Source organism: Podarcis erhardii (genome assembly GCF_964252035.2).
Source record: "Podarcis erhardii genome assembly, chromosome: 5".
NCBI lineage: Eukaryota > Metazoa > Chordata > Lepidosauria > Squamata > Lacertidae > Podarcis > Podarcis erhardii.
The window spans coordinates 51,354,313-51,376,411 of NC_138509.1; the positions used below are offsets into that span (position 1 = coordinate 51,354,313).

Consider the following 22,099-nt stretch of genomic DNA (forward strand, 5'->3'; position numbering starts at 1 on the left):
CATGCCCAGCTCCCTTAGCCGTTCCTCATAAGGCATCGTTTCCAGGCCTTTGACCATTTTGGTTGCCCTCCTCTGGACACGTTCCAGTTTGTCAGTGTCCTTCTTGAACTGTGGTGCCCAGAACTGGACACAGTACTCCAGGTGAGGTCTGACCAGAGCAGAATACAGTGGCACTATTACTTCCCTTGATCTAGATGCTATACTCCTATTGATGCAGCCCAGAATTGCATTGGCTTTTTTAGCTGCCGCGTCACACTGTTGGCTCATGTCAAGTTTGTGGTCAACCAAGACTCCTAGATCCTTTTCACATGTACTGCTCTCAAGCCAGGTGTCACCCATCTTGTATTTGTGCCTCTCATTTTTTTGCCCAAGTGCAATACTTTACATTTCTCCCTGTTAAAATTCATCTTGTTTGTTTTGGCCCAGTTCTCTAATGTGTCAAGGTCGTTTTGAAGTGTGATCCTGTCCTCTGGGGTGTTAGCCACCCCTCCCAGTTTGGTGTCATCTGCAAATTTGATCAGGATGCCCTTGAGTCCATCATCCAAGTCGTTGATAAAGATGTTGAATAAGACCGAGCCCAAGACAGAACCCTGTGGCACCCCACTAGTTACTCTTCTCCAGGATGAAGAGGAACCATTGATGAGCACTCTTTGGGTTCGGTCAGCCAGCCAGTTACAAATCCACTGAGTGGTAGCATGGTCAAGACCGCATTTTACCAGCTTCTTTACAAGAATATCATGGGGCACCTTGTCAAATGCCTTGCTGAAATCAAGGTAGGCTATATCCACTGCGTTCCCTTCATCTACCAGGGTTGTAATTCTGTCAAAAAACGAGATCAGGTTAGTCTGACATGACTTATTTTTCAAAAATCCATGCTGACTATTGGTGATCACAGCATTCCTTTCTAGGTGCTCACAGACTGTTTGCTTAATGATCTGCTCCAGAATCTTCCCTGGTATTGATGTCAGACTGACTGGGCAGTAATTATTTGGGTCCTCTCTTTTCCCCTTTTTGAAAATAGGGACAACATTTGCCCTCCTCCAGTCTGCCGGGACTTCGCCTGTTCTCCAGGAATTCTCAAAGATGACTGCCAGTGGTTCTGAGATCACATCTGCCAGTTCTTTTAATACTCTTGGATGCAGTTCATCTGGCCCTGGAGACTTGAATACATCTAAACTAGCCAAGTATTCTTGTACTATTTCCTTAGTTATTCTGGGCTGTGTTTCCTCTGCTGAATCATTTGCTCCAAATTCTTCAGGTCGGGCATTGTTTTCTTTATCGGAGAAGACTGAGGCAAAGAAGGCATTGAGGAGTTCAGCCCTTTCTGTGTCCCCTGTTTGCATTTCACCAGCTTCTCCTCTGAGTGACCCCACTGTTTCTTTGTTCTTTCTTTTGCTACGAACATACCCATAAAAGCATTTTTTGTTGCTTTTAACCTCTCTAGCAAGCCTGAGTTCATTCTGTGCTTTAGCTTTTCTGACTTTGTGTCTACACGTGCTGGCTATTTGTTTGAATTCCTCTTTGGTGGTTTTCCCCCTTTTCCATTTTTTGTACACATCCTTTTTTAATCCTAACTCAGTTAAAAGTTCTTTAGATAGCCACCCTGGCTTCTTTAGGCACCTTCCATGTTTCCGTCTCATTGGTATTGCCTGAAGTTGTGCTTTTACTATCTCCCTCTTAAGAAACTCCCAGCCATCATGAACTCCCTTTCCTTTTAGTATTACTGTCCATGGGATCTCACCCAGCACTTCCCTAAGTTTTATGAAGTCGGCTTTCTTAAAGTCAAGAAATTGAGTCCTAATATGCTTGGCTGCTCCTTTCCGCTGTATAGTAAACTTCAGAAGAGCATGATCACTCGCGCCTAATGATCCTTCCACTTCTACCCCACTAACCAGGTCATCAACATTGGTTAGGACCAGATCTAAAATGGCTGTTCCTCTTGTTGCTTCTCCCACTTTCTGGACAATGAAGTTGTCTGCAAGGCCAGTGAGGAATCTGTTTGACCTTATGCTCTTGGCTGAGTTTGACATCCAACAAATATCCGGGTAATTGAAGTCCCCCATTACTACTATCTCCCTTCCTTTTGCATGCTTGGCCATCTGTTCCAGGAAGGCATCATCTATGTCCTCTGTTTGGCTTGGGGATCTATAGTAAACTCCCACAATGAGGTCACTGTTATTCTTCTCTCCCTTAATTTTGACCCAAATGCTCTCACTTTGGCTTTGAGGTTCTAAATCTTGGGTCTCTTCACAGGTATACACATCCCTGACATATAACGCCACTCCTCCTCCTTTCTTGTCTGGTCTGTTTCTCTGAAATAGATTGTATCCCTCCATTATTACATTCCAATTGTAGGACTTATCCCGCCAGGTTTCAGTAACTAGCCCAAGGTCACCCAGCAGCTGCGTGTAGAGGAGCGGGGACGTGAACCTGGTTCACCAGATTACGAGTCCACCGCTCTTAACTACTACACCACACTGTGAACAGAAGGGGCCCTTCCATGAATAGAGCTCTCCTTCCTGTCATGGATCTAGCCACATATTTGCACAGTTGAGTTTAACAACGTAATTTTAAATTAGCAAGACAAATTTGAATTGCATTTCTAATGTCTTCATTGGTTGACCGGGCCTTTTGTGACACAATGGATTTGTATGAATTATGTGTGTAAATGCAATTCTTTGCTCAGCTATGAAGCTCCCTGGGAAGTCTTGGTCATAAAACTAGCTCTATACTTCAGCTAAGTCATGGGCTGTTGTGAGTTTTTTTTAGGGAAAGGGCAGGATACAAGCAAATGTTTTTAAAACTGGAGTCATTTCTGGCATCAAAACAGATCAGCTATTCACTCTTGGGCAACATTCATAGACAGTGGACTGTGAATGTGGTAGTTTGCAAAGGAGACTGTGTCATGGAAAAATGATGTTTTATTAACTCATATCATCAGCACATAATCTATCAAATCTGCATACCAGATGCTTCTTACTTTCAATATGAATTATATCAAAAGATGTATATACTTCATATTGGATTATATTGCTCATAAAACATAAGGGTACTTTTGGGAACATGATTGACACATTGTCCACCTGCAATTTTACAGCAACTCATTAAGTGAAAAGTGAAAAACTGCATTTTTTTCAGAAAGGTCTCATTATCTTATTTTTAAGCACAAGAATAATTTCCTCCTTCCAAGGAACTCACAGTATGTCACAGAGGTTTAGCTGAACTTGAATAGATTTGGCAGTTCTGTTTCAACATGCATCCAGAAATCCAGATGCTGCTTATCAAAAACTTATCCAAACCAATAGGCTGGAAAATACTGTCAAAGTTCCTGGGTTTATTTCCGAGATATGGCTCAGAATCTTTATCTGGAAGCACATAGACTCATTCACTCTGATTTGATTCTTTGAATGAAGTTAAGATGATAAGTGGCATATGACAGAGAAAGGGACAAGGAATTTGATGGGAGGTTTGCCCTAAATATCACTACTTCTTTTATTTTTTAAAAGCTCCAAACAGATTTGCACATTCTGAATTTTTAACAAAGTTTGTTTTCAAAAATTGCTTGATTTTAAAATGCCTGGTATAGCTATTCATAATCTGTAGCGTATCTTCTCTGATTGAATTGTTCTGCAGGAATAATGAGGGGTGGTTGGTCTTCCCGAACATGTTCCCTGGCCAGACAATTAGTCATCTTATCTACAGCCAAGAATTTGGGAGAACAGCCAAATATAATCAGGAGTTTGGGAGAACAGCCAGGTATAATCATCCATTTGATTTAAATGTGTAAACGCTTAAGTGGATGTCTATATCCTTCTAGAAACATGGACACCTGAAGGTATGTGACTTCATACTAGAGAAGCATCCTCTGACATCATATATATCTCAGTGTTGGGAAAGGTAAAGCATCCTGTTCTCACACTGGCGCACCTCAGTAAGCAGCAGTGGCCCATAGTTTTGAGAAGCCAGGACAGCAACAGAGCCCAACCAGCCACTATGGAGAGACAACCTTGGCAAAACACAGACTACAGGAGGGTGGTAATTCTAGTCCATCTAGGAAACAGCGACGACCCTCCTACCTGCAGCAGCAGAGGGATCTCACTAAAGGCCAAATTGGGAAGAGAGGAGGAGGAATACAAAAATTAATATAGATTTTGTCAATGTATTAACCATAAAGGACTGCACCATTAAACAATAGCTTACCTGTTTCAGTTTCTCCCCAACCTGATATATAGCATTCTGTGTCATCAGGAAAAGTAGAATCAGGCAAGCACACTCGTTTGACGTATCTTGTTTCCACTGCACAGTGGCCGTCAATTGGTTTCAACTTCAACAAAGCTGTGGGCCGAATGGAAGACAATTTTGTGCAATAAAGCTGATGACATGTTCACTCTGAACAGTATCAGGAAAGTAATAAATAACATTTTCTCAAGCTTTCTTATTTGAATACTCTTGCTTGATAGACTGCTTAATTTGAAATTATAGAATGGTTTTCATTTCTCTAAACAAAACAAATTCCTTCCAGTAGCACCTTAAAGACCAACTAAGTCAGTTCTTGGTATGAGCTTTCGTGTGCATGCACACTTCTTCAGATACCTGGTGAGGTTGATGGACTTCCATTTCATGCGGCTCAATGTGGTGCCTTCCATAGTTCCAGTTACAGATAGGTAGCCGTGTTGGTCTGCCATAGTCAAAACAAAACAAATTCCTTCCAGTAGCACCTTAAAGACCAACTAAGTCAGTTCTTGGTATGAGCTTATTGGTATGAGCTTTCGTGTGCATGCACACTTCTTCAGAATAAAGTGTGCATGCACACGAAAGCTCATACCAAGAACTGACTTAGTTGGTCTTTAAGGTGCTACTGGAAGGAATTTGTTTTGTTTTGACTATGGCAGACCAACACGGCTACCTATCTGTAACTTTCATTTCTCTGTTGCTATCTTAGGGTCACCAAACTATACATGTTCCCTGATTCTTCCTCTTTTCCTCTTGGTTGTTTTTAAATACAAAAAGCAGCTGTGGGAGCCAAAATGGGAATTGGACAGTTGGCAGAGGAGTTGGCAGCTTGACCCCTTTCCCTACCCAAAGTCCACTGAAAATCATCTCCAGCTGGCTTTCTTCCTGTGGTGGAGAAGATAAGATAACATCTCTCTTTTATAGGTGACAAACTATCTGGGAGAAGGGGGTGATTTTGAGCTGACAGACAGCAGGTAGGGAAAGGGTTAAGGAAATATCATGGATCTGCCAGTCCTATGTCCTATGTCAGAAATAAATCTAGGTCAATAGCATGCAAAGCTAACTAAGGAAGCAACCAGATCTGTTATCAAACTTAAGCATTATTTCCCCTGATTTCAAACAGATACAGCTAAGTATTTGTAGGCTTCTCACAACCTCATCCAACTCATTTCTCTATCCTGGGAATGTTAAGGGAGCAAAAGCACCCCTGAAAGGCTTCCCACTTCTTTTTTTATACAAAATGTAGAAATTCAATATATTTTTATGGAAATACTAATTAAACCTATTTTCTGAAGCTTTGGAGAAATTGAATGTTTGTTCCACTGCTTAACTCAAGTCAGAATATTTTATCCATGATATTTAGCCCACATCAAAGTTATTGAGCCTAATGTCCACTATCTCCATCTTGTAACCACACTGACAGTGATTTGAACATTTGTAAGCAACTTGCCAATATCATTGTATGGGACATCCTCAATTTCTTCATAGTGTCCATGTACAATTATCTTTTCCACATCAAACTTCTGTTCATAATGCTCTTTCCTAAGGAGATCTTTTTTCCCAAGGACCACCTCAAGGGTGTGAGCATCTGTCCTATGAAAGAGAGAAAAATGTCACAAAGAATGACCAATTGTAATTATAGAACCTCCAGAGATTTCAAAGATAATCCATTTCCAACACCTATACTGGAATTCTCCATCTTGGAAACTATCTCTACTAGACTTAACACTTGGCAGGCTTCCTGAGTACTCATACTTCAGCTAAAGCCTAGGAGAAGACATCATGAAGTAGCTCCTCCCATAGGCCTTTCTCAGACCAGGAAGCCAGGAAATTGCAGAGTTCTAGAGAAATGCTTATTAGAAAACACACACACACACACACACACACACACACACACACACACCCTTGCATTGCTAAGGGAAGCTCAAAACTCTACTCTGGTCAAAATTCTAAAGAAATTCTCAAGTGCCTTAGAATGAGGCAGAAAAAAATGGAAACCACGTTTTCAGGGGGGGGGGGGACCTTTCAAGAAACCAAAAGACAGATCTTGGCTCAGCATTGCTAGCCAATCAGATCCAAGTCATGTAGAGCTACTCTCATATGGGAACCTGAATGCATGAATGTGGACTTTTCTATGTCCGTGCTTTAAGTGGGGTAGGTAAGACATGCTCCTTTTAAATATATATATTTTGGTAAGTATTTTAGTTTCAATTTATTGCTGTTTTATATCTGATTTTAATATCTCTGCTATTTCTATTCTGCCATTTTGAGCAAAAATGTTGACTAAATCATAATCACGCATAAACCATACCGATAAGGATCTATTCATAGACTCCTAGAACTGTGGAGTTGGAAGGGACCCTGAGGGTCATTTAGTCCAACCCCCTGCAATGCAGGAATCTCAACTAAAGCATACAGGTCAGATGGTCATTCAGTCTCTGCTTAAAAACCTCCAAGGAAGGAGAATCCACCACTTCTTGAAGGAAACCATTCTACTGCCAAACAACTCTTAGTGTCAGAAGATGAATTTGCTTACAAAACACAGTGTGCCGCAGTAAGAACCCAACATGGCTCAATCAGTACTCCTCCACAGAAGTGTCCTTTGGGGAAAAATATGCCCCTTGAAACTTTCCTCTGAACAGAGGCTTGCCATGGATGTTTGCCAGGAGTTGACTTGGCACCGCCATAGATTCTCTTTAATGGTCTTTCTGTCTCTGGTCTTCCACATGTATTAGGTCTGCTATCTGCTGCAGAATTCTTGGTGACTGTATTTCCAGAGGACTGTGCTGCAATACAAAAGAAACAACTGGATATGGAAATGGTATAATGGCACTGTCTCTGTTACAAAGGCTCTCTCACTCCAACTTTTTCCTCATTTAACCTAACAACTCATAAACAGACCCTTCCTCCTTCCTTCACTTTCAATTTTGTTTTTCAGGAGGACGCTTCAGGCAGTCTGCACAGCTAGATCTGGATTCTCTAAGTGTCACGCAAGACTTGCACACTATGCTTTGACAACTGACACAGCACAATCACTGGAGTTGCATCTTACCATATTGGCCTGAATATAAGCCCCACTTTCCCCCCAAATTTTGACCGTGAAAAGTTAAAGTGAGACTTATATTCGCGATCTTATGGTATGCAGCCAGGAGTGTGGGGCAAACAGCGCCAGGAGCATGGCAAAGCAGCTCCCCCCCTGCACATAGTCCCCCGTCTTCTCCCCCAAGGCCAGGAAGGGAGAGAGTGAGGAGGGAAGGGGAAAGGCCACCGCGAATGCAGCCAGGAGCAGCAAGGAATGGAGCAGCTTATATGCGGGCATTTTTTCTCTTTTTTCTCTCCCCCCCTCCAATTTTAAAAGTGTGGTTTATATTCAGGTGCGGCTTATATTCAGGCCAATATGATAACTCAAGGCTTGATAAGGCAATTGGGAAAATATTGCAGTATTATAAGCTATGATATTGAAGTCTGGCCCTAATTCTGAAAAAAATTATATCTTCAGAATAATTGGCAACATCTGTCATATCAATCATTGCATTTTTATTTCACCTTTCCTCCAAGGAGCTCAAGATGGGATACATGGTTTTACATGCGAACCAGGCAGAGGGCCTTCTTGGTAGTGGTGCCCGCCCTGTGGAATGCCCTCCCATCAGATGTCAAGGAAATAAAAAATTATCTGACTTTTAGAAGACATTTGAAGGCAGCCCTGTTTAGGAAGTTTTTAATGTTTGATGTTTTATCGTGTTTTTAATATCCCGTTGAAAGCCGCCCAGAGTGGCTGGGGAAACCCTGCCAGATGGGCGGGGTATAAATAATAAAATGTTGTTGTTGCTGTCTCTCCCCTCTTTTCTTTTTCTAGAATTTCCCATTGCAAAATAGTAATATATTAATTAACATTTCATAAACCTCTCATTTCAAATATACTACAATTTTTTCTCACACATTTCTGTATTTCCCTTCTAATCCTAACATTAGCCCTGTGAGACAGGCTAGGACCTTGCCTGCCCAAAGATCACCCAATGAGCTTCATCGCTGAATGGAACCTGATATCTCCCAGGCCCTTACCTAACTCTAATAACGAAATCACACTGGTGTATCCGTCCTGAAACTGCAACAATAGCTAAGCACACAAATACAGAAGACAGGGCCATATTGAGGAACCTAAGTGAGTAGGGCATAAATAGAAGCGATCCCTTCTTCCTATGTTCTTGAATATACCTTTCAATTATGAAATAGCTCCCCACAGAAATTGAACCTTGCAACATCAAAGCTGTCTCTCTCAGTGCATGAGTATAATTCCATGTTGAATATTATTCCTTCATTCTGTGAATGGTTTATTTTCTGCTGTACTGTTTCATATTTCATTTCCTCTTACATCTCTTGACAATAGATATCCCGATACCTGTTATTTGTTTGGCATACTTCTCCATGCTCTAAAGCTAACAGATCCTAAAATTTCACTAAACTCTTGGGCAGAGCTTCAAGAAGACTATTTAAAAAATCATGCTAGAGTCATTACAGTTTTGTGGGCTGCGTTCTTAAAGGTAGATGGATGGAGGGCGGGGTGGGGGAATAATCACAATGCCTGTCAATCTGAATTACTGCTACTCCTTTCACGTTTATTTTGCCCCACTTTATATTATTACCCATCGTACCTGTTTCTGAGCACGCGGATACATCACAGAAGTCCCACTTCAATTTGTTATTCACACTGACAAAGCACCAGGGCTTTTCGTCACCATCTGGGTTCCTGGAGGAGGAGGTTTCAAAATTCACCAGTCAGAAGAGCATAATGTCTCAAGAAAGAAAATTAATAATTGAAGTTCTGAAAGATAGGAGAACTGGAAAATGCTCTCACAAAAGCACAAAAGATCCAGAGATTTCCCCTAAGCAAAAACTGTGCCTGAGGGATAGCATGCCTTCTTTTTAGGGTGTTGTCTATGGCCATTGTTTTTACAGGGTCACCGGTATACTGTGGTATGTTAGGAACATAAAAAAACCCAAGAAGAGCCTGCTGGATCAGACCAATGGCCCATATAATCCAGCATTCTGTTCTTACAGTGGCCAACCACATGCCTGTCAAAAAACTACATGCAGGACACAAGCATCATCATCATCACCATCAAGAATTATTAATTATTAATATTAATATTAATAAATACCCCACCCCTCTGGCAGGGTTTCCCCAGCCACTCTGGGCGGCTCCCAACCAAATATTAAAAACACAATACAGCATTAAACATTAAAAACTTCCCTAAACAGGGCTGCCTTCAGTTGTTTTCTAAAAGTCAGATTGATGTTTATTTCCTTGACATTTGATGGGAGGGCGTTCCACAGGGTGGGCGCCACTACCAAGAAGGCCCTCTGCCTGGTTCCCTATAGCTTCACTTCTTGCAGTGAGGGTACCACCAGAAGACCCTCAGAAGTGGACCTCAGTGTCTGGGCTGAATGACGGGGGTAGAGACGCTCCTTCAGATTATATGGGGCCGAGGCTGTTTAAGGCTTTAAATGTCAGCACCGACACTTTGAATTGTGCTCGGAAACGTACTGGGAGCCTCATGAGTCAGAATTGTCGTTTTAAGGACTTAAGCTGTGGATTTAAGGCTGTGTGGAGATAAACTTTCAAACCAAAGCATGTTTTAAGAAGAGTGTGGAATGTATAAGAGCTTTGGAATGACGCAGTTAAAAATGCCGTCGCCATATTGGGAAGTTCTTAAGTCTGAGAGGAGAAATAGAGAAATAGAGCTGTTTTTATATTGTGGGTGAAACTCCTCAGTGGGACTTAAGAATGAAACTTCTGTAATTAATGATGGAAAGAGCGCTGTTATCTATGAAGGTGATGATATATGGAAACCATCTCGATTTGAGGATTGGAAGAACGCAAAATTCACACAGGATTATTATTGGTGTTTATCGGTTTAAGGAGACTATCAGAATAGATCATAAAGGGAAAAAAAGAAAATATATGAACAAGATGTGATGTGGAAACAGCAAGATAAGACTGGATAGAATTATGAACTCTGTTTGGACTGATTTGGATTGATTTGGACATTAATGCAGTAGCAAGAAGATGATCAGAATCCCCCTTCGGATCTTGAAATATGGGTCCCCCCAACAAAATTTAAAATTCGGCTTTGTAATTCGGAATTTATGTGATGCGATTTAATTTGATTTGATTGGCTGGTTAATAAAAATTATTGAATTTGAAACATACTGGGAGCCAACGTAGGTCTTTCAGGACTGGTGTTATATGGTCTCAAGAGTACTCCTGCAGTTTTCAGCAACTGATATTCAGAAACATACTGCCTCTGCCCATGGAGGCAGAGCATAGCCATCATGGCTAGTAGCCATTAATTTGTCTAATCCTCTTTTAAAACATCCAAATTAGTGGCCATCAATGTGGAGTGAGTTCCATAGTTTAACTATGCACGGTCTGAAGAAGCACTTTCTTTTATCTGTCCTGAATTTCCCAACATTCCACTTCCTTGGATGTCCACAAATTCTAGTTTTGTGAAAGATGGAGAATCTGTAACTGGTTACCTGTCACACCACAGAGCATTATCCATTTGTGCCAGGAGGAGACTGCCTGCCCATGAGCACAAGCATTATTAGGAATGGCAACATTTTTACAGTTCACACTGCCTACCAGTAAGTGATAAGTTTTTGTACAACCAACAAACACTGGCATCACTTATTGAGTTGCGTAAATGCATAACATACATCTTTGCCAGCAACCTATCAGCATTAATAACTACCTGGTAATGTGTATATCAAGGGACGCAGGTGGCGCTGTGGTTTAAACCACAGAGCCTAGGGTTGCGGTTAAAATCCCCGTGACGGGGTGAGCTCCCATTGCTCGGTCCCTGCTCCTGCCCACCCAGCAGTTCAAAAGCACAAAGTGCAAGTAGATAAATAGGTAGCTCCGGTGGGAAGGTAAACAGCATTTCTGTGCGCTGCTCTCGTTCACCAGAAGCAGCTTAGTCATGCTGGCCACATGACCCAGAAGCTGTCTGTGGACAAACGCTGGCTCCCTCGGCCTATAGAGCGAGATGAGCGCCGCAACCCCATAGTCGTCTGCGACTTGACCTAACGGTCAGGGGTACCTTTACCTTTTTAATGTGTATATCTCCAGCTATCAGAGACATAAACAACAGTGGTCAGGGGTGCCAACTTGAATAAAATATTGGGGGGGGGCAGCTAAGCCCCACTCCACATAATTGATCACATGACATGGTTCACACACCCTATTTGAATGACAATGACCTTCAGCTTTGGGGGGTGCAGCCCCCTGAAATATTTTATTTGGGTGGGGTCCCTTCGGCTCCTAGGAGTTAGTTCCTATGACAGTGGTCATTATTTCCAAGGTGAAGTCGTAAAGACAACCATCACAGTGTTGGGGTAATAGCCTTGGTGTCTTGGTAGCCAAGAAGAATCAGTAATTATTTGCAATGAAGATCACAGAAAAGAAATGTAATTGATTTACACTGATATAGCTCATGCAGATACTGCATTTTTGGAGTGGGAGGAGCAGACGTATTTGTGTGCATGGCATTGACATTCATGGAAGTGGGAGAAAGAAAGCCTTCCTTGATGAATGAGCAGTAGATTACCTGCAGAAGTTATGGTCACCAAGGCCATAAGAGGCAGCATCTTCAATAAATGCATTATAATTCCACTCCAGGAGACGGTGAGAATTCCAGTGAAGGCAGGTCTTATGGAGAATTGTTTGACTAACATTTCCTCTGTATGAAATGCCATTTTCTTCAAAACAGTCATCAGGTCCTACAAAAGGATTGCCTTCATAAGAAATGTGCTCTCTCACCTGCCCACCCCTACACCATTCATTTAAAGCACTCTTACACTACTTGAAAAGTCACCTGGGATCTGTCGTTTGTTAAGGTGCTGGATACCTTAGTTGTGGGGTGAGTAAACTGCAGTTCCCACAATTCTTTGGGTGAAGCCATGACAGTTAAATAATAAATAATAATAATAATAATACATTTTTATTTATACCCCACCCTCAGGGCGGCTAACACTGAATATAAATTACAATAAAACGTAATAGAAAAACAAAACAAAACAGTTTATTAAAATATGGCTTAAAATACAGCCTCAGTTTAGTAGTAGCACATAAATCAAGACCATAAAGGGAGGAAACATCAGATATTCACCCGAGCCAGCTATCCATGCTGCTGCTACATGGGCCAGCAAAAAAGCCAAGGGAAAATTTATATACCAGATCCCATATAAAGGGTCAGAGTGAGTCCAAGCCAAAGGCCAGGCGGAACAGCTCCATCTTGCAGGCCCTGCGGAAAGATGTCAAATCCCGCAGGGCCTTGGTCTCTTGTGACAGAGTGTTCCACCAAGTCGAGGCCAGTGCGGAAAAGGCCCTGGCCCTAGTGGAGACCAATCTAACCTCCTTGAGGCTCGGGACCTCCAAAGTGTTGTTATTTATGGGGCATCCCAGGAGAGGTGGTCCCGTAGGTATGAGGGTCCTAGGCTGCATAGGGCTTTAAAGGTCAAAACCAGCACCTTAAACCTGACCCTGTACTCCACCGGGAGCCAGCGCAGTTGGTAAAGCACTGGATGAATGTGATCCTGTGGCAAGGACCCCGTAAGGAGCCTTGCTGCGGCATTCTGCCACCCTGGAGTTTCTGGGTCAGCTTCCAGCGCAGCCCCGTGTGGAGTGAGATACAATAATCAAGCCTGGAGGTGACCGTTGCATGGATGACTGTGGCCAGATCAGGGCGAGAAAGGTAAGGGACCAACTGCTTAATACGGTGGAGATGGAAAAATGCCACCTTTGCTGTGGCTGCAACCTGCGCCTCCATAGAAAGGGAGGCGTCAAAGGTTGCACCCAAACTCTTGATAGAAGGCGCTGGCACAAATTGAGCCCCCACAAGAGATGAGAGTTGGTCCCCCAACCCCATGTTGTCCTGACCCAGCCAGAGGACCTCTGTCTTCGAAGGATTTAACTTTAACTGGCTCCCACGCAGCCATCCAGCCACAGCTTCCAAGCATCTGGTCAGTGTGTCTGGGGCTGAGTCAGGGTGGCTGTCCATCAACAGATAAAGCTGGTATAAATGTGCTTTAAATGTATGCTGTGGATCTGACCGATTATCTCACAGTGATTCTCATTTCATCTAAGCAGACCCAACCTAACAACGTTTAAGCAGACTCCTTCCCCATTTCCTCCTTCATTTATAGCTCAATTTGTTGTTTTGAGCTTCAGCTTTCGTAAAAGTGCAAATCTGGGCATCTTGAATCTACTTTCTGCATGCCAATGGCAACAAGGATGAGGACCAAACCACTTCCATGTGCCAAATTCTGCAGCACAGTCTTATGTGCTTAGAGGCATTCACAGATCCCTGTTCTTGGTAAATCCGTAGGAAAATAGCCAAAAGGCCAGAACTGGATCCCTCACCTATTTCGCAAAGCCTTCCTTTGAATGGCTCAGGACACTTGCAGCTGAACTTGGACCTTATCCGATGCCGTTGACAGATGCCCCCATTTTTGCAAGGATTTGGTCGGCAAGATGACTGTGCTGTTAGTTTCCAGAAAACCAAACAAAACAGAGCATTTAAGTAAGATTCATAGCTTGCATGAACAAAGCGCTAACCAGGAAGAAATACCTTTATAGGCAGAAAAGGAAAGCAAAGCAAAGCATAGTGGCACAGGTATGGATGTGGGAAGCCCACCGTCAAATTCCTCATCAAAGCTCACCAGGTGGTGCTATCAGTCTCCCTACAAACATCCCTACACAGTGAGATAGCTTCACCCTAGCCTTCTTGAGCCCCTTGTAAAAAGGAGGAAGTACTTCTGTCTGAATTTTAGAAATACTAACACGATAGGAAGCAACTGCCACAATTTGGTGAGCAAATTTGGAGATCAAAGGTGATGATTCATTCTTTGGTTCATTCTTAGGCATATAGGGCAGCAGTAAGACAAATGTCTGATAGTAACCATATCCCTCAAGTTTGGTACTCACCTTTGTCACAGAATGGTGCTTTGTAGGGGTGTTTGCAATGGCATCTATAATAAGGCGCTCTTAAGCTTATAAGGCAATCTCCTCTATTGCAGTTGATCCTTTCACATGTGCTTTTCACTATGTTGCATGATATAAATAAAATGGACAAGTGTGTTAAGGTTATCTCTCTATAGTTCATTCATTGTCAAACTCTATGTGTCTTTACTCAGAAGCCTTCCCAATAAACGTTTCCATGGTCCTTGCTCCTATCTCTGTGAAACCATAAATACCACCCCTCTGCTGCCACCCCAAAAAGCCAGGCTTTATCATTTGTTTTCTAGGGCAGCTTTCACCAGCCTGGTGCCTGGGACTTATGAAAAACCTGGAGGGTACGAGGTTGATGAAGATTATTCTAGGACTATGCCTTTGCTCTTTGTGGTTTGGATCCCTTCCATTTCCTTTCCAGCCTTGATCCTTCTGTGGACCTGATTTTGCATGGCAAGAGCTTGAAGCATTCAGCTGAATAAAGTAAGGAGTATATAGTCTACCACATCTGAGTATATTATTATGAAGTTCATTGAAGATAGCAACCACCCACAACCAAAGAAATATAGTCAACAAATATATATAGGTGACTTTTTATATATGTTGGAGATCAGCACTGGGGATTTCTTTTTTTGTGATTTTTCTTTTTTTGGGGTGAGGGGAATGTGACAAACACAATAGAATAAAAAAAACACCCTATAGATCTAAGCTTGAAGCTTCTGGCAAGTCTCCTAAATTTGCAGTAAAACCATACTATCTTATTAAGATGGAATGCCAATAAAATATTTTCTGTCCAAAACATAAATACAGTAAGTATGCACTTGTGACCATAACAATTCAAATAAAGTAGCTATCAAGTTCCTTGAAAGACAATGTCCCACTCAGCTTTATCTAACACTATGAAAATTCTGCTTACCATTCTCACACTTAGACCCTTCATATGGCTCGGGGCAGCGACATGTATACCTGTTTCTTTTCCTTTCACACACACCATTATTCTGGCATGGCATCTCCAGGCATGGGTTTTCTAGACAGGGAGTGGAAAGCTGAAGTTTATTTTACAATTAGCTTGCTGCATGTGTGCAACTAAGGTTTTCTAAAAGCAGTCATGGATTGGATTACCCAGTTTATTATTTTAACAGTCAGTTCAAGCCAATAATATTTGCCAAAATTGCTGGTTTACACAGAGAACATCTAGATTGCAGGTGTCAACTAGTATGCACAGTCAAATAGTGGAACAAGCATAACACATAGTAGATCACTAGCCATCTCTGCGTTCATCCACAGCTGCCATCTCTAGATAGAGCTCTATACAATCTCAGAAAAGTATCGGACATTTTGTGGAAAATATAAGGGTTTCCTTCATTCAGATTTTCTACATATGACATAAACCATGGTGTAGCACCCCATGCTAATTATAAAAGGACACAGATGAGCTCATATTCATAATAAAAGCTGCTGGATCTTGGGAGCTGTATCAACACAGAAATAACTATATCTCACATCTCTCTGTTTTACAAGTATAGATGGAATTTAAGTTGAAAAGAATGAAGCTACTTAAAAGTTGCTAGAATCCAAAGTGAGTTGCAGAGTCTGTATTTGTTCTGTCAGTAGATGAAGTTTAGATCCTTTACTACAGTATTACAATAATAGACAATCCATTAATAACAACCAGTATAGCAATTCCTGTTACCCTGGAAATAGTTTTCAATTCTCCCCAACCCCACACTTCCCCATCACAAAGTGTGACCCAGTAAAATACCTTCATAACTGATGTATTCATGAAACCAGTCAGGATGTATAGCAGGGAGGTCATATCTGGTATTATCCTGCATTGGCTGTGCATCTTCATCGATGTATTCATAGTAATAGCTGTCAGCTGCACCTATAGACCATACTACTACGTGAATTATGAAATAGCATTTCAAGAAGTATTTCAGAAAATACTTACTTATGTAGCAGACCTCGGAAGTAACTGGAAGCACTTTTTCTATAAGAGGTCCTACTACATTTGAATGAGCTTGGGCCAGTTGCTATCTCTAAGCTTAATCTACCTCAAAGGTTGGTTGATCTGGAGATAACATTGGGGTATTGGCACTGTTTAGAGCTCCTTGGAGGAAAGACAGAATATACATATAATAAAAAAATAAATGCAATACATAAAGTCCAGGTGATCGCTGTAGGCTCAGGCCAGGTCAACAATACATCCTTAATTTATTTTACCTTTACAACAGAAGATGAGATTCAGAGAAAATGATATGTCCTAGGCTACAAAATGCGTTTTATAGCTGAGCAGGGTTCTGACCTTAAATCTTCCACACTAGAGGTCATTATCCAGACTAATTATTTTGCCACTGAGACAATGCATCTAATTGCATCCCATAGGGAACAATGGAACTCCAGTTCAATTCTCACAATACTGAACATGATGAAGTCACATAAGCTCATTCTTACCGTGTCAGTTTTCTATGGCACATCCTTTGTTTGAATATTTGTCTTTATTATTTGATGAAAGCTAGTATGTTTATCCTTCCTGGTGAATTCCTAATAACTAGAGCTCACATGAATGTGTTATAAATAGATAGCAGTTTTGAGAGCTTATAAAAAGAAAATACTCATCATACAGAATTAATGTGGCAATTTCAATTGTATCTTTGGAAGTGGGCTTTAGTCTTATGGTCATGTGAATGTGCATGCAGTTGCAAACACACTTGTGATGACTGAAGACATGGGCATTTACCAACCTGATCTGCTCAAAACAATGGTACTTTACCTCACACATAAAATATATATTTACAATTTTTATTTAAAATGGCATTTCAACAAAGAATGTGACATTTTGAAACCTCCATTTAAACAGCAATCTTATCCTAAATATTTATATCTGTATATTTTTTAGTCTGCCTAGCACATGGCTGAAGAACACAGTTCCATCATAGGATGCAGTTCCATCCCAGTCTATGACAAAGCTTCTATTGGTTTTAGCACTTACATTGCAACTTTTAATGCTCATTTATTTTCTTTACCTGCATTGTCCAGCCAGCTTATTTTTATCCCCCTCATAAGTCGAGACTACTCGCACACTCCTGCAAGGTCACTGCAACTTTGCTAATGGTCTTTGGGCCAGGAGAAAGTATATAGACTGCTTTAGGGTCCCAATCCCACTCAGGGACTGCCGAAATCACACTACTAGAATACAAGTAGTACGATAAAGTACAGATAATTATTCCAGTCTTCGTAGCCGCATAAGAGAAGGGACATATTCACGAACAAAGGGAACAAGTGGGAGATTCTCCTTAGCTTTGATCATGGTGCCACATTTCCAATGCACAGAAACAGATCTTTGTTCATAGCCATGGCTCTCAGGATACCCATTGACAAATAGCTTTCAGAACAGCAAAGTGAAGATGGGACGGCAGTTCTTTCCATAGACTTTTCACAGAAGTAGTTGATTAAGACGGGTCATCCGCTCTTTCCGGCAGGTGTCACTGCAGTTTGTTGGAACCACCGGTGAGTTTCAAAGAGCAGGTATGGTAATGAGGAGAGCGAAAAAGCATACAGGGACACTTTTAAAAGCTCTCCCCTAGGGCTGGGCCGATGGCCTGGTGGATAGCGCTTTGCCTTGAACTGATTATCAACGGTATTATCTTAGTTTTCTCAACTCATTCATTCTGTTGCAGCCTTTATCTTTATTCTTCCTTTGCTTCTGATGAAAAAAAAAATACTTTTTGTACAATGGATGCTTTATATTTCATATTAAAATAGTACTTTCTTTTTTTCTATGTGCCAACCCTGGTATCTTGACGGCAAAAAAAAAAAAAAAAAAAAGTTTCACCTCATTTATCGTTATGTCAAGTCAAGACTTCTTTTCTTCGCTCATTATTTCACAAGAGTTGAGTCTTTGCAATATGAAAGTGCTGCAGGAGTGCACGCCGGGCGGAGGAATAAGGATCTCATTCCAAGATAAGGCCATTGTCTTCACTGAGCAAATAAACTTTAATGTGATACAATAGAAAAGCAGAGGAAACCAAAGGGAGACTTCAAGCTGACATCGCGTGGGAGGATTTTCAAGAAGTTAGATTTTCCTCTGTTTATTTATTAAACTTCATCTAAGTGAAGGTGCCTTTGGCTCCACATGTACTTTTAACATCTGCATGTCATCCAGACATTCTACAGTACAGATGAAACAAACAGGACTTTTCCCCTTTTCTGAACAAAGGATCCATTTTTGGATCCTTTGAGGCCATCTTGATAGTTTCTCCCCCCTTGAGGACTTCTCCTTGATTATTATTATTTTTTGTCTAACTTGCGTTTCTTAGTTCCTGATGAAATGTTGGGTGACATCATTTGAGCCAGCTGCATGATAGCACCTGCCATTCAGAACTTCCATTTCAGTATGTTTCACACAGTTGTTGGTCTTTCTTTGTTCCTCTTTCTGTGAACATTTCTATTTGGATCATTTTGTTCAGTAATTGCTAATGAAAATTCAACCCACAAAGCTGGCAGAAGCAGACAGAAGTTTATATCTGGGTTCAGACCATTTCAGTCAGCTAATTTTGACAGGAACAATCTGCTGTGTCTGCTTAATCTAGTTCTAAATCTATGATTACACACATAGAGAAGTCATTAATCATTCCAATAGGAAGCCTATGAATAGATATCATGAACAAACATTAGAAATGGATAGCATGCACTTATAAGATAATATACATAACTTGCCAATATAGGTGTGAGGTTTACTTTTTTTGAAAGGGACAAGTGAAGCCCCTTCGAACATTGGTAGTAACTGACTCCCAGATATGGACTTTAATCTTCAACAATGACACAAAGGTAACATTGTGAGTCAATATTTGAGACTCCCAATGAGTTTTGAATAAAAATCCTTCTTCAGGGTTGATAATTATCATCAAAACAAATCTTCTCTTTGAGCAGGTAAATTTCAATGAAAGTCATTTTTGATTCATTCATTTTTGATACACCCTCCTACATTATTTCAGACATTAAAAAACTACATAAGTAGGGCTCCAGGCTTTCTGCTCCAAGCCCTACAGTTTTCTTCTTCTTCTGTTTAACTGTGAATTTTGAAGTGAAAGTAGTTAAGTGGCCATACCATTTGTTTGCTAGCCTGGATGTGGCCTGATAATCTATTTTAGGTTATAGAATGGCCACTGAACACTTCACCTGATGGGACTGGAGGTTCCCACTTTTTACAGAGTCATGCGCTCGGACTGAGGTTACTCCTGAGGCATATCTCAGACATTTGTCAGCTTCCAGTGCTCCTCTCTTTATCTTTATATGGTAAAAATGTACAGAGAATAATATAATCTTTAGCAAGGGAGGTAATACCTTGCCTCCAACCCACCCAGCAATTTTCTTGGAAGTAGGTGGTCCTATACCTAATCCTCTTACCGTCAGCAATGTTTCAAAACATTTAGGTTCACTGGGTGAGTTTGAACTTGCAGAATGACACCAGTCTATGGTATATGAGTCCAGGGATCCTATATACTAATAGGAAACATGTTCTTTAAGTGTGGATCCCTACATAGCCAAAACAGAAGTAGATGTACAAAAGAGAGAGGCACCCACAGGCTTGGGGGAACACTAAAGGTTGCAGATGTACAAAAAGCATTTAGAAAAGTTATGTCAGGATAGATTCCCAAAGCAGCCCAGTGAAAAATGAGCATGTTGAGTGGATACAGAATGCTGGCTGACTGGTGGGGTGGGTGGAGAAAATGGAGGGCGGAAAATGAAATTGAGTATCCTGCAAACGAGCGTGTCTGGCACCCTGAATAGGAGCATTTTGATATGTTAATATTTTCAACAAGTCCCTCTTGTGTATTTTAATTGCTAATCTTTAGAGAGATAGGAAAAGCTGAAATAGAGCAGACCTCATAAAAAAACACAAAAAAGTTTTAAAATACTTCTGTCTCTATGATGGCACTATACTGAGCTGATTCTAAAACATAAAAATTGATAGGATTCAGATATACACATGACAGAACAACAGTTCTCCAGAGATGGGGTGAAATACAACATTTTCATGGGGAAGAAGATTCCTTTTTCACATTGTTCCTAGGAAATGTAAGGATTAGCTTCTAACCTAAGTCACTTCAAGGAGCCTGAACTAATTTAAAATGCCAATTTAGGAGCAGCCAATCTCACCAGACTTCCACAGTCAGATAGAAAATAAAAATACTATCTTTAAAGCTAGAAATTCATTTAAGGTGTTAATAATGGGTATAACTTTATAAGATTAAAAACACAATACTTGCCTAATTTACCACTTTACTATCGAAGGTACAATGGGTATTAAGATAAGGGAAGAGTATATATCTGGGCAAACAATGTCCATTTGCATTTAACAAGCAAAATTTTTGTCCAAATTGTCCGGAATCAATTCAGGAGCCAGCGGTATCAGTTGCACATCTCTAATAAGCATGATGAACCTATGAATTTATTGTGAAATATAGGTACATTATTATGGCAATTGTTTACACATGGCAGTATCACATGAAAGTCACTGGTTCTGTGTGGCATCCACTAATGTGCTCACAAATGAGTAGATGATTTCACCACGGCAGTTAAACTTTCCTCTTGGAACATTTTCATTGGTATGGCAAGAAAAAACTCCTTCCCTTATCCATTTGATGAGCTTCTGAACAAAACTGCCTTGCTTTGTGATATCAGGCACCATACACAGTGGTACCTCAGTTTTCCAGCGTCTTGGAAGTATAATAAAATAAAAAAATTCCTTCCAGTAGCACCTTAAAGACCAACTGAGTTAGTTCTAGGTATGAGCTTTCGTGTGCATGCACACGAAAGCTCATACCTAGAACTAACTCAGTTGGTCTTTAAGGTGCTACTGGAAGGAATTTTTTTATTTTGTTTTGACCATGGCAGACCAACACGGCTACCTATCTGTAATCGGAAGTATAATGTTTTGGTTTTCACTGAAATCCCGGAAGTGGATGATTCCATTTTCGAACCCGCCTCAGAAGTCGAACGGCTTCTGAGGCATGTTTCTCAATTTTCTCAATTGCACTTGCTGACCACCCATTGCGCTTTGGTTGTCAAATGTTTCAGAAGTCGAATGGTCTTCTGGAGCGGATTACGTTTGACAACCAAGGCACCACTGTAGAATGACTACAGTAGCTTCCACATGACAGCCATAAAATGTAAACCAGCCCTGAGTCAAACTGCAGAAGGATTAGGTTTCAATAAGGATTATTTTGGAAAGGAAGAACTTGAATGTGTGAATCATATAGTTACCCAAGATGACGACGTTCCCTCATGTTTTTAGCATAAAGTGATTGGGGGAAATTGCAACCTGTTTTTTAAGCTATACAAAGGTAGGTCCTGCTTAGTAGTTTTACCTCAGGCAGTAGCGATAAATATGAATCAATAGACAGCATGGTGGAATGCTGACACTCACCTGACCTTTGGTTTACTGCACCACTGCTACTTCCTGGGAGGTTTAGGAGGAGGAGTGAGAGGGCAGTGAGGTCAGTATATAATGGCAGGAGCACCAGATTGGCTCAACTGGTGCCCCTGTTTCTGTCTCCCCCTCTCCCTCTACCTTCCAGTATGCAGCAGCAAAACAGTGGTATCCCACCATATTGTCTGCTAATGATAGGAAGACTGTTCCTTCTTCATAGTTGTCTTCTCCTTCCCCTTTACAGGGACATCTCCTTATATTTTACCTCTTTCAAATGACCTTGAGAATGTCTCAGTGTAGTATCATATGCACACTACTTAATAGCGTTTCACTCCAGTTCTGACCATGTCTATTCAAATGTAAATCTAATTTTTCAAAATGGATTTACTCCACAGTGTGTGCAGGATTGCACCTCAGTTCCT

The 22,099-nt window shown here is 41.1% G+C and overlaps 1 protein-coding gene across 2 annotated transcripts in view; it reads right to left on the minus strand.

Annotated features, from left to right (window-relative positions):
- HABP2 (hyaluronan binding protein 2) overlaps positions 1-22,099 on the minus strand; it is a 34,415-nt gene that overhangs the window by 3,710 nt on the left and 8,606 nt on the right. The window contains exons 3-11 of one of the 2 annotated variants that reach the window (XM_081863085.1): positions 16,005-16,139; positions 15,159-15,269; positions 14,219-14,335; positions 13,655-13,774; positions 11,841-12,012; positions 8,886-8,980; positions 6,770-7,019; positions 5,684-5,826; positions 4,201-4,335 (exon numbers count right to left, since the gene is read on the minus strand). In XM_081863085.1, coding sequence (XP_081719211.1) covers positions 4,201-4,335; positions 5,684-5,826; positions 6,770-7,019; positions 8,886-8,980; positions 11,841-12,012; positions 13,655-13,774; positions 14,219-14,335; positions 15,159-15,269; positions 16,005-16,139 — 1,278 coding nt within the window. The remainder of the gene's footprint in view (positions 1-4,200; positions 4,336-5,683; positions 5,827-6,769; positions 7,020-8,885; positions 8,981-11,840; positions 12,013-13,654; positions 13,775-14,218; positions 14,336-15,158; positions 15,270-16,004; positions 16,140-22,099) is intronic. The other variant, XM_081863086.1, reaches the window with a different exon arrangement.